Below are 15,179 nucleotides of genomic sequence, written 5' to 3'. Positions count from 1 at the left end.
GCTAAATGCTCATTTTGCCTTCCCTTTAACATCTCTGTAAAGCAGAGTGTTTATTTGAACAGTGCCTCGACAGAATGCCGTAATATGCAAAGTATGCAAGAAGCGCTGTGGGTCTTGCTGAATGTGTCAGGGCCACCATGTTTGTAATACACAGATGTCATCCTATTAATTTGAGGAAGAATAATTATAAGACTATAGAGCACCCAGATGTCACCAGTGCCGGTCTTTATGAGCGCACATGTATGTGTGTGTCGAATATATTTGAGTGTCCCTCTGTTAATACAACAGAGAAGCATGATGCTAGATTAAATGGTGACAGCCTCTTTTTCTGCATTAGCAATTCTAATGTCAGATACTGTATCAAGGTTGAATTGTGTAAATATTAAAAGCAGCATCAGATGTAAAATTCATAAAATGTCCTGATAGTGTGTGTTATATTGAATGCTGTTTTTGAGCTCTCACAGCACCATACGTGGCTGTGTCACTCTCTCTTCTATTCTGTTAGTTCAACTGTCATGAATTTCTCGTGGAATGACTGCCAAGCCGCTCATGGGAGAAACGTGTGAAAAGCCTGTTGCAATTACTGGTGCATTTGCACTTCGTGCTGGGGCAAGTTTTTGGAACACGCACAACCTGGGCGAAGCCAAGTTTCTGTGGAGACCCACCAGCAACATGCAATGTTCCCACACACACACACCTAAACAAAAAAAGTTTGGTTTCTTTAAAGCTTATTCACAGTATTGTTTTGGTAAAATGACTTGAATGTGAATTAGCTGGGGTTTGCCTCCATCACTGCTGACATAAACTGTATATCTGTTCACTTAAAGATCCTCATTGCAGCACAAATCCTTTTTAAAATAGCTCAGTCCATTGTTGCGCTCTGAAAATGGAGGACAGCAATTTCACCACAGGCTTAGTGCAGCAAGAGATATAAGAAAGTAAATTCCAAGAGGAAAATGGTCAGATTAGAATGTGTCCTAAAGGAAAGGAAATGTCATTGAGATCAATGTTATTGACCCATGACTCAGATGGAGTGGTGGAGTGGGTGGAAGAGGAAGAGGTCGGAGAGACTGAACTACTCGGTCACACTGAACTTACCGCGCACATAAAGGATGTAGTCAGCGTATGTTTCACCCACAGAGTTGGACACCACACAGCGGTAAGTGCCGTTGTAGGACTTGTTGAGGTTCTCAATGAAGAGATCTGAGCCGGTGATAACTGCGTGAGACGGCACTTCGTCATCCACTCTTACCCAGTTCACCTGATGAGGCCTGGATGGAGACACAGAGCAGAATTGGCTTTGCTTTAGAGTTGTGTAGCCAGAATATAGAGTTTTCTCTGGCCAAGGGATCTCTTCCTTAGGCCAATATGTTGCCTGAGTACCATATAAAAATTTATAGAACAATAAATGGCAGAAAAATTCTAAGTTGGATATAAACTTGAGCAGTTCGGTCTATTTCTGGAAATGGTTTACAAGAACGTTTTACAAGAAAGTAGTAACTTAGTCTTGCTAATATCATGTTTAATTCAATGTTTATTGGTCAATTATTTGGGGTGAAATCCTTTAGCAATTTATTAGTAAAAAATTATAATCAAAGTGAAAAAGCAATTGTTTAAGTATATAAAGATTAAATAAATGAATTAAATAATTAATAATAATGATAATAATAATAAAAGAAGCTAAAATATATTCTCCAATCATGAAGAACTGGACAAAGCATGGCAACTTAAAAAAAAAAAAAAAAAAAAAAAAAAAAAGATAGATGATAAAAAAAAAAACTTTTTTGTCTAATGATGAAAAACTAGAAAAAGCATAGCAATATATATATAACGTGTATAACGTTTATTCTGCAACTACAAACAACTGGAAAAAGCATTGCAAACTTTTTTCTTTTTTTAAATGACAAAATATAGGGAAAATAAACCAATTTAAAAATCCCAAGTATTTATTTATCAAATGAACCATGCAAGTAATTCCATGGATAGACACAACAGCTTGTATACATGATTCTGAGTCCGCTAAATCAGACTTTTGTTTTTGTGTGGGTGTGCAATATGTTATCATGTTAATATGTGTAATTTGTGCTTTCTGAGGCTAAAAACAGTTATGGCCCTAACCTCAGGAAAAAAAGATCAGTTGTGGTCAGTAACACAGATTGTGGGATTCGACCAATGTCGCAGCCTACGGCATTGGCAAATGAACTACATTTTGGCGAAGTAACAAAAAGCGAAAGGCTGTGATTTTCTCTTGTCTGCCTCAATTAACTGCCACTGCGAGCTATCTCCTTTTGTTCTCTAAACACCTGAACCAGGCACACAACAGCCTATTCTACTTTCACAGTGATGAGTAGAATGAGCTATACCCACTGTGGAAAAATAAAAGAGGCTCTAAACTCTGCTCGGCTCTCACAAGTTTCAATGGCACTGCTGCAGTGTAGTTATTTCCCAAGAGCATCTGAGGAGCCTTTCCCTTGTTGTTCTGGTTTTTGTGTCAGTGTTTAAACTTTTTACCATCCCGTTTAAAAGGGGAGAGAAGGGAAAATACAAAAAAACAAAACAAAAAACCTTCCCAGCTTCGAAACAAAGGACTGGTTCGCGTTCAATAGCAGTTGATCCTCAGCCTCTGAGGACAGCAAAACAATATTTGATGGCGAGCAGCGAGTGGGGAATCTCAAAGAGTCTCAATCTGAGGTTAAATATGCATGTACGGCATAAAGATGCAGACATTTCTGATATGGAAAGGGAGAAATGACCTAGAAAAAGTGCCTTATTGAGAGGAAGGCATGAGGAAAAACACACAGTGGAGGGGCTGCAGAGAACCTGGCGTGAGGCGGAGAATACAAATGGGATGGCAAGCCAAGCCCTGCACTGTCTGACAGTAATGACTGCAGCCCCTCTCCAAGCTTTAATGAAAATGACTTCCAATTTTCTGCTCACTGTATTGATTGTATTTTCATCTTTATTAAATGAATTCGGGTGGCGCCTCTTCTGCCCGCAGCATTTCGCTTTAGGGATGTTAGGGGCCTGCTGAATGTAAAACACTGGAATGGCTTTCTTTACATTTGCTCGGACAATGGACTAACATTGATAACTCACTCCTTGCTCATGTGCAATGACCACAGAAAATATGTGGACACTTTTGTGTAAAAATTAATTAATTTCACTGCATTAGATATCAAACCAAGTGGAATCTGTAAAAAAAAAAAAAAACAAAAAAAAAACAAGAAATAAAAAATGATATTTTGGGACAAAATAGGGGGGAAAAAACCACACATTTTGGGGCCACTGTGTATTTTTCAACAAGGGCGTATGGAAAATGACTATTATTAATATTGCTAGAAAAAAACATGGCCATCAAAAATGCATTTCAGCTTGTACTCCACAAGAAATTGCTGTGTGTTCAATATAATTAACTAAATGTAACAAATGTAAATGTAACCAACTTTCAAAATCTATCACACACACTTTTTTTTTTTTTTTGTGTTGAGACAACAATAATTGTTTTCTATGTTCTGAACCTAATTCTGGACGTTTTGCTAAATGATTTAAGTTTTCTTTGTTAAACTAATACCACTCGTCCATGTAGTTTTATCTAATCAAGTTCTCTACTTGAATTGTTTATAAATTTCATGTTGTGTACAAGATAAAGTAATCAACGGTCAATTATTTGGTAAAAAGCCAACAAATATAGTGCACGATCAAAATTCAGCAAATATTTTGCCAAGCGTTCTTCTCAATTTCATTGCGTAGGCAAACTAAATTAAAGCTTGTACATCAAGAGTAAAATAGATTTTTTTGATTAAATGCCTCAAATGCAATTAAGCAATATCACAAAATATCTTGAAATGGTGCTTTTCCAATTAAATCAGGACCAGAAATGTTTTATAATTAATTACACTGAACGCCTTGTGATGACAGTCAAACATTTGGCTATGGGTTTTAGTAGAGGACTGTTCTCACTGTGGATGAAAGCCCATGACCCTGACTCATCCGTACCAGAACAAACAGTTGAAAAGTTGCCAATATTGTCAGAAATGGAACACATGGGAGGGAGAGAAAGACATCTTACTGTGGTTTGCCTTTAACCTGGCAAGTCAGTTCCAGATTCTCACCCTCTCTAATCAGGCCCTGTGGAAACTCCACCTTGATCGTCACCTCAGGTTTATCTGTGGAGGAGAAAAGTAAAGCACATCAGCGTCTCATGCCCCCAGGCTGCATGAAACTTTAAACAGCCTTGGCTTTGTTCAACACTTATTGGATTGTTCTCAGTCATTTGGTTTGACTCTTCCACATTACCATTGTTTGATACAAAATGTGCGCATGCTTTTTTTCTATTAACCTTTAGAGTCATTTAAACATAATCAATACACCCTGATGTTTGCTGTGTATACAGTCAGAAGTCATGACATCACTTATGTCCATATTCAAGCACTCTCAGCATTGACCTTTCTGCTCCGTAAGTACTGCCCTTTCTCATATCTATTAAAACGACTGGCCGCTCAATGGTTCTATTCTCCAGTGACTGGCAGCAGGTAGCCCGCTGGCTTTTTGCACCTTGCGTCAGCCTTGCCTCTCAGGCGTAGCTGCTACATTCAGCATGAAATGTGCCCTTCTCCTTGGCAAGTCTCAGTTCTTTTCCAATTCAGCTGGGATTAGACTTCCTGCTGTGTTTGTACAGTGCAGCAGGAGGGGTGACATTCAAACTGACGTCGGACACATAACTAACGCTCCCTCACGTCGAAGTATCCAGCGTCGTGTGTCTCAACACCGTCGGAGGGTAGGATCTGACATACAGATTCACGCGGGCCGGTCACTCGCTCCACATTTGTGTGAACTCCTTGCATAACTGTATTACACCTGTGTGCTAATTTCTGGTGTCTTATAGGATTTTTCGGTCTGTCTGGCGGTCTAATAACATGATGAAACTTAATGGCAAACAGCTTATGTAAGAAAATCATAGAGACATTTAGGACCCTTGGCATTTAATGGACTACATAAGGCTGTCGTACTGCTGCTTTTGTAGATCGTTTCTAATATCAGGCAAATACTAAATAGGCTCCTGTTTGCCAGGTAGTGTTTCTACATATAGGTACATGACAGGCAAAAACAGGAAATGGCTACCTTTTTGTTATACTGAGTGCTAATGAGTGCAGCGAGAAAATAAACCATAAAAGACAGAAAAAAAAAACAGAACATGAAAAACACTAAAAGGCAAGAAAGTGTTACTGGCCTTTCATTAGGCATAATGGAAACAAGAACAACAGTTAGGTGTGCGAAATAAAAAGAAAAAACAATAAGTAAATAAACAAAGCAACTGAAAAAAAATAGCAAAGTCTGCACAGCCTTTGCCAATAGTAATTCTATTAGAATTTATATAGGGGTAACACTTTACAATAAGGTTCCATTTGTTAACTATTTAATGCATTAACTAACATTAACTAACAATGAGCAATACATCAAAATAATACATTTAACAGTATTTAATATTCTTTGTTAATGTTAGTAAATTATATTTATGGTAATAAAAATACAACTGTTCATTGCTAGTCCGTGTTAGTCAGGTCCATTAAATAACATTAACAGATACAACTTTTGATTTTAATAATGTATTAGTAAATGTTGGAATCAGCAATAATTTAGATTAATAAATGCTTTAGAACAGGTGCAGTCAAGGTCCACTTTCCTGCAGAGTTTAGCTCCAACCTTGATCAAACTCGCTTGCCAGAAATCTTGAAGAACTTGATTAGCTTGTTAAGGTGTGTTTGATTAGGGCTGGAGCAAAACTTTATAGTAAAAGTGGTCCTCGATGGCCAGAACCCCTTCTTTAGACAGTTTTTTTTCATTGCAAGTTTATCTTAACTAATGTAGTTAATTAATGTTACCAATATAGGGCTATCAGTGACCATACTAGCACCATTAAACCCTCTAGAAGTGAACTTGAAATCAAAATCAACTTATTTTCTTGATTCGTGTTTCTGTTCTCATTGTGAATGATTCATCGTTCTCAATACAATACCTTCTTGTAAAAACAACAGTCAGTTGGACTCCATTGATTTCCATCATATTGACAAAAACACATGTTTTAGAAAATGTAGAAGGAAGCCAGTCCTACGGGTTTGAAACATCATGAGAGTGAGTAAATGACAACAGATTTTTCATTTTTGAGAGAACTATCCCTTTAAAGTTCTCATGATTCATAGGAGGCCATGGTACTCTTGCCAAGCCCACCACAGTTATGTAAGTGGGCTCCACATGAGATGTGTGCTCTGAGGTTCCTGCTGTTTCCTTGGAGGTATTCATCCTTTAAAACTGACAGGTTGTAATGGCTGAGCTATGCCTTTCCAGTCATACGCTACATTCCAGAGCTGGCCGGCATCCAGCCCTCTAGTTTCTCAAAGGAACTCAAATCTAATATTCCTTCAGTAAAAGAGCTTGAAGTGGCGTTCCACAGATGCTTATGCGACAATGCTGTGTGTACATTCCTCAGATGTGGGGGGGATATTAGAGCTGCTCCCATGTGCAACTTTAATGACATCATTCGCTCACTTTGGCAAGCAATGTGGGTAAAACAGTAGACATGCGCTGATGAAACAGTGGGTTTGTAATGTAAATAGTCCAGAGTCATTAGTATGCATGAATCAGGATAGGCAGGAGACCTTGCGTTGGAGGCAGGTCATGCATAAGGGCCAAGGAATTTCGAAAAAATCCACGCAGAGAGATGCTGAGTGTCCCCGTGGATTCAAAGGGCGAAAGATTAGCTCGCTGAAACCATGTCAAAGTCGCCCGCAATAACCCCCAGATTCTACTCTTTCAATTTCACCAGCTCTTACGGCACTTTGAATAGACTGGATGCTGAGTGAACAGTGACTTGACTTTGACCCACGGATTTCACACTTTTTGGATTTTTGAGTGTATGACAGGAAAAAAAAATAAGCGTCAATGTCCTGACAAGATTTATCAAATTATTTCAGGGCTGACGTTTGAACTGGCATTTTGGGAATCGCTAAATTTGTCGAGTGCTTTGCCCACTTGATGCTTTCCGGTTTGACCTCTTCTATCAACAAAAGGTGATCTGTTGGTCTTCAATTTGTCCAAATTACACCCTGTCAAAGCTAACATTTCTGTGTCCATGATGGACAGCCAGGTCTAAAGCGAAAGAGAGAGACAGAGAGAGAGAGAGAGAGAGAGCAGTCCTCTCAGAAGTTCTGTAAGAGAAATATCCACCTGTTTGTCTCAGCTCTATGGAGACTCCTTCCATTTCTCCCCTTGTCATCTTCAAACTCTTCGCATGAAAGGCTCTGAGTGAAAGTTTCTTGCTTTGAAGCTTCCCCTGCATTAGTTCCTTTCCAAAGCTTGCTCTCTCTCTCTCTCACTCTCTCCTGGGCACACCAGTACTAAATCCATGGAAAGCAGCGCCACCGGCCTCCGGTCTCCGGCTTGTGTCTAGCTGGTGTGTCGGACAGAAAAGGCCACTCTAATTCTAATAACACAATTATTGACACAAGATGTTGTTGTCATTTCTTAGCACCGCCACCATGGAGCATTTAATTTCCCTCAAGCTTCTGAACTGCACATTGGTGGAACTGTTTGCATGGTGTAGCTATCAATATTTCTAGCTTATTTAATATCCAAAGCAATGGCTTTCTATTTTATATTGTAAAAATGAACTCCATTAAGGCTGCCTTCACTCAATGATTTTTAACATTGATTGTTTTCACAGTTTCAGCAGCATCATTTGAAAAAAAAGAGTGAGCCAGACAATAACTCGTGCACCAGTTCTCCCGAGCATGACAAAGGCTGGCCGTGTGCACGAAATCCAGTTAAATAGCACAGACAAAATGGTTTTACATTTTTCTGCTTTAAGTTGGGCACCAAATATCCTGCAGTTTCTGGAGACGTGTTGCCTTTGGTAGATAAAGGTCAGGCAAAGAAGCCTTTTCCGGTGATTTTCTAAACCCAGTGGCAGGCAAGATTAACCTCAAGAAGAAAATGCTTGAGGACCCAAATAAAACATCTTAAAATCATATCTGTATCTGTGTTACAGAAGACAGTGCCCAAGGCTCTCCTCCAATCAGAGGCACAATCTCTGTGTCATGACTGAATTACCCAAGCGCAAAAACATGTTTAATCTTTCATCACAGGCCAGGTGACAAGGCAGGGCTAATGCCTGCTCTTACAAAGGAAAGGATAGGCCTGAGTGATTTCTAACACAAGGACAAAGATAACAAGAAAAATCCCATCTCAAAAGAAAAAAGGAGGAAGAAACACAACTTTATCTAGTCAAAAATACATATATTTACATTATTAATATATGTTACCATAATATACTATAATTTAACAGTAATAATTCAATGTGTGCATATTTAAAATGCTGTCACAACATCCTCTATGATGTTAATATTTGAGTAATGTTAATTGAGTAATGAGTAATGTTACAGCTATATTTAAAATACTGTACATATAAAATGCTATCATGCTGCCCTCTGCTCTCACATCATACACTGATGTGAAAACAATAAGTAAATTTACTTAATTTTTATTTGGCAAGTTTTTGCACAAGCATTTTTCAAGTAAATTTAACACATTTGGAAATTAAGTAAATCTACTTTACTACTAACTTAAATACTAACTAAGTTAAGTAAAAATAAAAAAAAAAACGAATAAGTACATTTTATTGAGTATATTTTAATTAAATAATATTAAATTAATGCATTTAGCAGACACTTTTGTCCAAAGCGTCTTACAGTGCATTCAGGCTAACAATTTTCACCTATCATGTGTTCCCGGGGAATCGAACCCCCCAAACTTGCACTTGCTAATGCAATGTTCTACCACTGAGCTACGGGAACACTTCAAGATTTTGTGAAAAATAAGTGAAAATTTCACTTACTTACTTTTTTATTTTGGAAAAGTAATTTGGAAAAGTTTTTACACTAATAAAAAACCCGAAACAGAGATTCTAGAAATTTCTAAATGTAAAATAATTTTTTTCAAAACAGTTTTATCAAATGAGGGTAAATAAGTCTCTCACTTCTGTCCTTTTCAACCAGTTTACAGCAAAGACAGCACGGAGGACTGGATGCACATGATAAATATTCTGCAATTAAGAAAACAGACAAAAGAAATTGCTCTGTAAAACCCGACTAGTAAACTTAACTTAAACCGTTTGAGTAAACAGATTGCCTTGATTTAAACCATTTAAGTTTTAAAACTTTGCATTCAAGTAATTAAGTGATTAACTAAGTGCTGATTGAGAATTAGTGATTTTCCAGGACTTCAATTTCAAAAAGTCAAATTCAAGTACTTCAAGCACTTTAAGCACCTTGTACGAAGCCTGATATATATATATAGATCTGGTGACTGTGGAGGCCATTTGAATAAAGTGAACTCATTGTCATGTTCAAAAAAACAGTCTGAGATAGGGATGGCCATGGTCAGCAACAATACTCAGGTACGCTGTGGCATTTAAACGATGCTCAGTTGGTACTAAGGGGCCCAAAGTGTGCCAAGAAAATATCCCCCACACCATTACACCACCACTTCCAGCCTGAAACGTTGAGACAAGGCAGAATTGATCCATGCTTTCATTTTCTTTACGCCAAATTCTGACCCTACCATCTAAATGTTGCAGCAGAAATCGAGACTCATCAGACCAGGCAATGTTTTTCCAATCTTCTATTGTTCAATTTTGGTGAGCCTGTGCAAATTGTAGCCTCTGTTTCCTGTTCTTAGCTGACAGGAGCGGCATCCGGTTTGGTCTTCTGTTGCTGTAGCCAATCTGCTTCAGGGTTCGACGTATTGTGCATTCAGAGATAGTATTCTGCATGCCTTGGTTGTAACAAGTGGTTATTTCAGTTACTGTTGCCTGTCAATTCTCCTGCGGCTCACTGGAGATTTTCTCGTTTTCGGACCATTCTCCATAATCTTTTTTTATAGCGCATTAAAGCGCATTAACATTAACAGTGCATTTTTTATATTATTATTTTTATTATAATCATTTTGAAAGTCTGTTGCTCACTTGCTCTAAAAAAACACATACAGACAAACCATGAGTCACAGGAGGGGTGGGATGTTAATCAGTACTGGCTTGGGATGGGTGTCATCACGCATCTCGACCAATGAGAGCATTTGGGGTGGGCCTAAGAGTGCAGCAGCGCTTACATAAAACACTCCTGATCATCATCAAGCATCAACATTTACAAACCACTGTTCACTGTTGTTTTTAACAGAAATCAATGCTACTTGCATGTGCATTAGTGGGAAATAGGGAGTTTCCAATAGCACATAAAAATAGCTATATATATATATATATATATATATGCTTCAAAAATAAAACAGAAAATTCTAAATTAAAATAAAAAATTAAACATACATAATACAATATTAATAAATATCTCTTAAAGTGTCAGCTCACTCACATTGTACTTCCAGGTACTTCTGTGCCTGAAAGTCCTTGACTGCTGGATGGTCGACAATGCAAACCACAGGAACTCCATCATCCTCTCTTGTGACGGTAAACCTCAGCCAGCTAGTCACAGTGAACATTCTGTCATACGTGGCCTCCACTTTAGATTTGCCTGTGAGAGACAGAAACCATTGAGAGACATACAATTCAAAATTAATCGCTTTCATTATCATCACTGTCAAGAAACCACGGGTGGCTAAATGTATTGAAGGCCACAGTATACGTTACATCCTGTGAGCTGTCTAACAAAGCAGATCCCCTAACGACTCGCACATATGTGACATATTGAGGCTCGCTGTAGCTTATCGATGACATGTGTACAGTAAACGGCCCCCTACAGCTTCATCTGAAATGTGACCATATAGGAGGGGCCATGTGGTTTAAAAACAGCACCAAATTGCTTCCTTTTGAGTCTTGTTATGTAGCTGTCACTCATTGGCAACTGTGTGGGCTGTGATGGTGTGTTTGAGCTTTATGAAGTGAGATATAATGGCTGTAGTGGATGCCTCTGACCCATAGCCCTCCTTCAGCAGCATCAAGTGGGCATGAAGAACACAAAAGACTTGGAGTCATTGTGTGGCTCAGACAATAGCCTTGCAGCACCGCACAGACCTCCATCACTCAATTACTGCTCTGGCCTTGTGGAGAGAAACATGTGTGGGTGGAAAGAGAGGAAGGAGGAGAGAAGGGATGAGTGAGAATGCAAAAGAGAGAGGGACCTATTGTCCTGTTTGTGTATTTGTAAAGAAAAAATCCACTTGACCATTAAAAAAAATGAATTAGATGTGGTAGTGACAGACTTAAAGAAAAGAAACAGAAAAATGTGAGTTTGAGGGAGGATAAACACCAACGTCACTTTATTATAGGTGTGTCAGTTGTGCCACTAGCAGAAAATATAATGAGTGTTTTCAAAAAAGATTTCCTCTAACCATTCCCTCCGTCTTGCTCCAAACTAAGACCACTGATTAAGCGGTCTTGGTGTTTATGCTTTTTAAGAAATCAATGGCCTACTGTACCTAAAAGGAATAGTTCACAAACAAAAATCTGTTATTATTCACTCAGCCTCTTGCTGTTCTGAACCTCTATGACTTAATTTATTCTGTCGAACATAAAATAAGATATTTTAAAGATATTTTTGTACATATAAAGCTGTTTTGGACCCCATTCACTTTCATCACATGGATGAAACCAGATCTTCACTCTTCACAATAGCTTGCTTGAAAAGGTTTGGAACAAAATGAGGGTGGGTAAATGATTAAGTGATTAATCAATTTTTATTTATTTGTTTTATTTATTATTTATTTATTCAATTATTGTGAATTATTATTACTATTCAAAATACTATTTTCTATTTTAATATAGTGTAAAATTTAATTAATTTATTTTATGCCAATGTTGATTTTAGAGCCAAGTATTTCAGCCTGGGCTCAACGAGCCCCAACGTTTTTTTTCGCCCCACTGGGCTGAGCTGCGGGCCAATTTTCACGTCATAGTTCAGATCCTGGTTCGCCATCCCCTCAGAAGTGCCTTTAGAGAGAAGTGCATCTTTACAGATTACGATTATAATGAAAGAGTTTTTGTTTTTGATTTGTTTTATTTCGTTAAGTGGTGATTTAAAGCTTTCTATAGATTTATTTATCATGTCTATGAGGCATGTATTTGCAGAGTTTCGATTAGTATTTGTGAAGTGCTCCTGTTCAAGACGAGATGACAGAAAGCGCATGTTTGTTTTCTTTATTTTATAAAAGCACAATGTTTTGTCGATATTGTGAGTGCACACAAATAGAAGTAGGAACATTTTAGTTCAGAATGATGTATTATGTACTCTTACATTTATGAGCAAAAATGACAGTGTAGGCTATTTTTTAGTTGTTTCCACGGTGCCTCCCTGTCCTATAAAGCACGCTTTAGCTTCCACTCTCCACACAAACTTGGATATATAGTGCCGTTTATTATAGCCCAGGTATAATGTTTAAACACTGTTATATGCTTGAACTGTTTTAGTATATTTAGATTTTATTTAAGTCGTGATGATTTGAGAGGGCTGACTTGATCAAACCAAAATTCATATTTTCAATATTTTCTGATAAATAGAAAGTTCAAAAGGACAGCAATTATTTGAAATAGGAATGTTTAACATGATTAATGTCTTTACTGCCACTTATGATCAATTTAATGTGTCCTTGCTGAATAAAATAAATTTATTTTTGATAAAAATAAGTCTTACTGACCTTACTGACTGTTTATTTGTATATTTGCATTAGCACCCAAGTTACATATGCAGCAGTTGTATCATATATTGCAATTTATGTGTGGTTCCTATATTCCTTTTTGTTATTTATGTGCAGATTGCATCTATCTTCTGGCTGTGTTATCAATGGAATTCTGGCCATCTCAGTATTCCAAACATTTTTTTCCCCCGACAATTCCTTGTCTTGAGCATTTATTTCTTCTGCTTGCAGCATTATCAGCAGTGAATGGATATACAGACAATCATACAGTATCTCAAATACTGAAGACACAGAGCTCATTGAGAGCCCAGAAGCACGTCTATATTCTCCTTCACAATGCCACAGTCACTGCTGATAAAGAGATAATCACAGGTCAATCACTGTCATTCAGACATTTCTTCATTTCAATAACATCTCCCTTTTTGAAATGCAAAGGAGCTCTGATTAGTCCCGATCTGCAGCGATACAGTGGGCTGAATATCAAAAGAGATCCTGTCCCTATTGAATTCACCATTTCTTCAATTTTTTTTTGCTCTCTATAATTTGCCCTCCCCCTTTTTTTCTTCCATTATTCAATACCTTCCGATGGAAAGTCACTCTCTGGAAGAGGGCAGTCTGGAGATCTGGGGCCAAACGAGTATTTAGCAAACTTCCTTAAAGCCATTAAAAATTCTAAATTGTGCCATTGTGTTTCAGCTGAGCTTAGAGGACTAATTGAAATGAGATTATATTTTTAAGCAATGACACAATGAGCGGGCCCGTCGTCGTTTGACAGGAGGAAATTAACAACTCATTGTTTCCTGACGTTTATTCAGCTAGTCTTACGAGACAGGTGTGTGTCAACAATGGAGCAGGATGTAAAACAGAAGTACTAAACGCAGCACAAAACACGGAGAAGCCTGGGAAGGTTGTGTATGTGTGGGCAAGAGGGAGAATGAGGCGGTACAACATGGGGGCGGCTGAGTTTACATTCCGGGGCTGTATGGGTGTAACCTTTAAATGATATTTAAAAAAGCCTGATTATCCTAGAGGTAATTAGGCTGAATGATGAGGACATTTAATTAAAAATAAATCTGAAAAGGTGCAGGGGCCAAAAGCAATTTCCAGCCAGTGAGTGCCAGCGTTGCACCGCCTGTGTCAGGAAAAGGGTCCCTTGCTTTCTTCAATCTCTTTCTCCTCCTCCATTCAAACCGTTCCACTATCCAACTACAGAATATTCATGTCCTGCTGTCCATCTCACTGAGGCGAACTCGTTCATCTTTAGTGCTACATTTGTCCAACTCTCCAATAATATATTGATGTTACATAAAAACAAAACACCTGGTGACAAATGAACAGAACAATGCTGTGTAATATATGCCAAAACTCCCAGTGGAGAGAAACAGAGACCCCAGACTGAGCTTATCACTAATTACCAAATGAAAACATCCGTCCAGGACTCCAATTTAGCCGTCTTATTTGGGGAAGCTGTTATTAGGACAGCTTATAAGCAGTAATTTGTACATATGCAAATTGCCTGTGTCTAGACGGCTGTGGGTTAAAGGGAAGGCCTCTCTCTTACCCATCCGGACCATTATGGAAAATGAGCTGAGCTTCTGTGAGGAGTATTCAGGTAAGCATATGTTGAAAAGGAGGTGGTAACTTAGGACTTTTATGAAAACATCATAAGACATTCAAACATTTATAAACTTTGGACTACAATATGCAGAGAGGGGTATGTCAAATACTAAATATATACACTGCTGCTCAAGATTTAACAATTTTGGTCACATAATTACATAATTAATATATATACATTTTAGTGTTGATGACTCTTATTCTAAAATGTGCAAAATAGGAATAGTAATAACAAAAAAAATTGTGGATGGGTCCAAATGTTACACTTTTAGTTTTTAAAAATACAATTTGTATTTATTTAGGAAATAAATAAATAATGTTTTCAATAATGTGATAAGTTCATGATATTGAAATTACTGTTTGCTATTTTTTATATAAATGTAAAATTTGTTACATTAAATTTATTATTATTAATATTATTTTTTACATTTATGCATTTAGCAGACATTTTTATCCAAAGCAACTTACAGTGCATTCAGGGCACACATTTATTATTTTTTTTTTTTTACCAGTATGTGTGTTCCCTGGGAATTGAACCCATGACCTTTTGCGCTGCAATGCTCTACCACTGAGCCACAGGAAAAGATAAACACATTAAAACATTCTACACTATTTTCTACTATTCTACACTATTCTATTATAAATGTCACTTTTTATCATTTTAACAGGTATTTGCCAAATAAAATCTATTTTTTAAAGTAATAAATAAATAAATAAAAAGTCTTAATGTTCGCAAATTTTTGAATAATACTGTACTGTAGATTCACCCATGACCTGCAAAGCATAACATAAATCGAACAAAGTTTGTTGCTAGTATTAAGTTTTTTTAATGTGTTTGCCTTTTCGATACATAAAGTCTCAGAGGA

The 15,179-nt window shown here is 37.4% G+C and overlaps 1 protein-coding gene across 5 annotated transcripts in view; it reads right to left on the bottom strand.

Annotated features, from left to right (window-relative positions):
• The window catches only part of cadm1a (cell adhesion molecule 1a), a 327,221-nt gene that overhangs the window by 52,487 nt on the left and 259,555 nt on the right, over nt 1-15,179 (bottom strand). For all 5 annotated transcript variants that reach the window (XM_059526378.1, XM_059526377.1, XM_059526379.1 and 2 more), the window contains 3 exons: nt 10,419-10,577; nt 4,070-4,166; nt 1,099-1,271 (listed from right to left, as the gene is read on the bottom strand). In XM_059526378.1, the coding sequence (XP_059382361.1) occupies nt 1,099-1,271; nt 4,070-4,166; nt 10,419-10,577 (429 nt within the window). The remainder of the gene's footprint in view (nt 1-1,098; nt 1,272-4,069; nt 4,167-10,418; nt 10,578-15,179) is intronic.

This window comes from Carassius carassius, chromosome 36, assembly GCF_963082965.1.
Source record: "Carassius carassius chromosome 36, fCarCar2.1, whole genome shotgun sequence".
Lineage (NCBI taxonomy): Eukaryota > Metazoa > Chordata > Actinopteri > Cypriniformes > Cyprinidae > Carassius > Carassius carassius.
The sequence above is the reverse complement of the archived record's forward strand: the minus strand, read 5'-3'. Positions and strand labels throughout refer to the sequence as shown.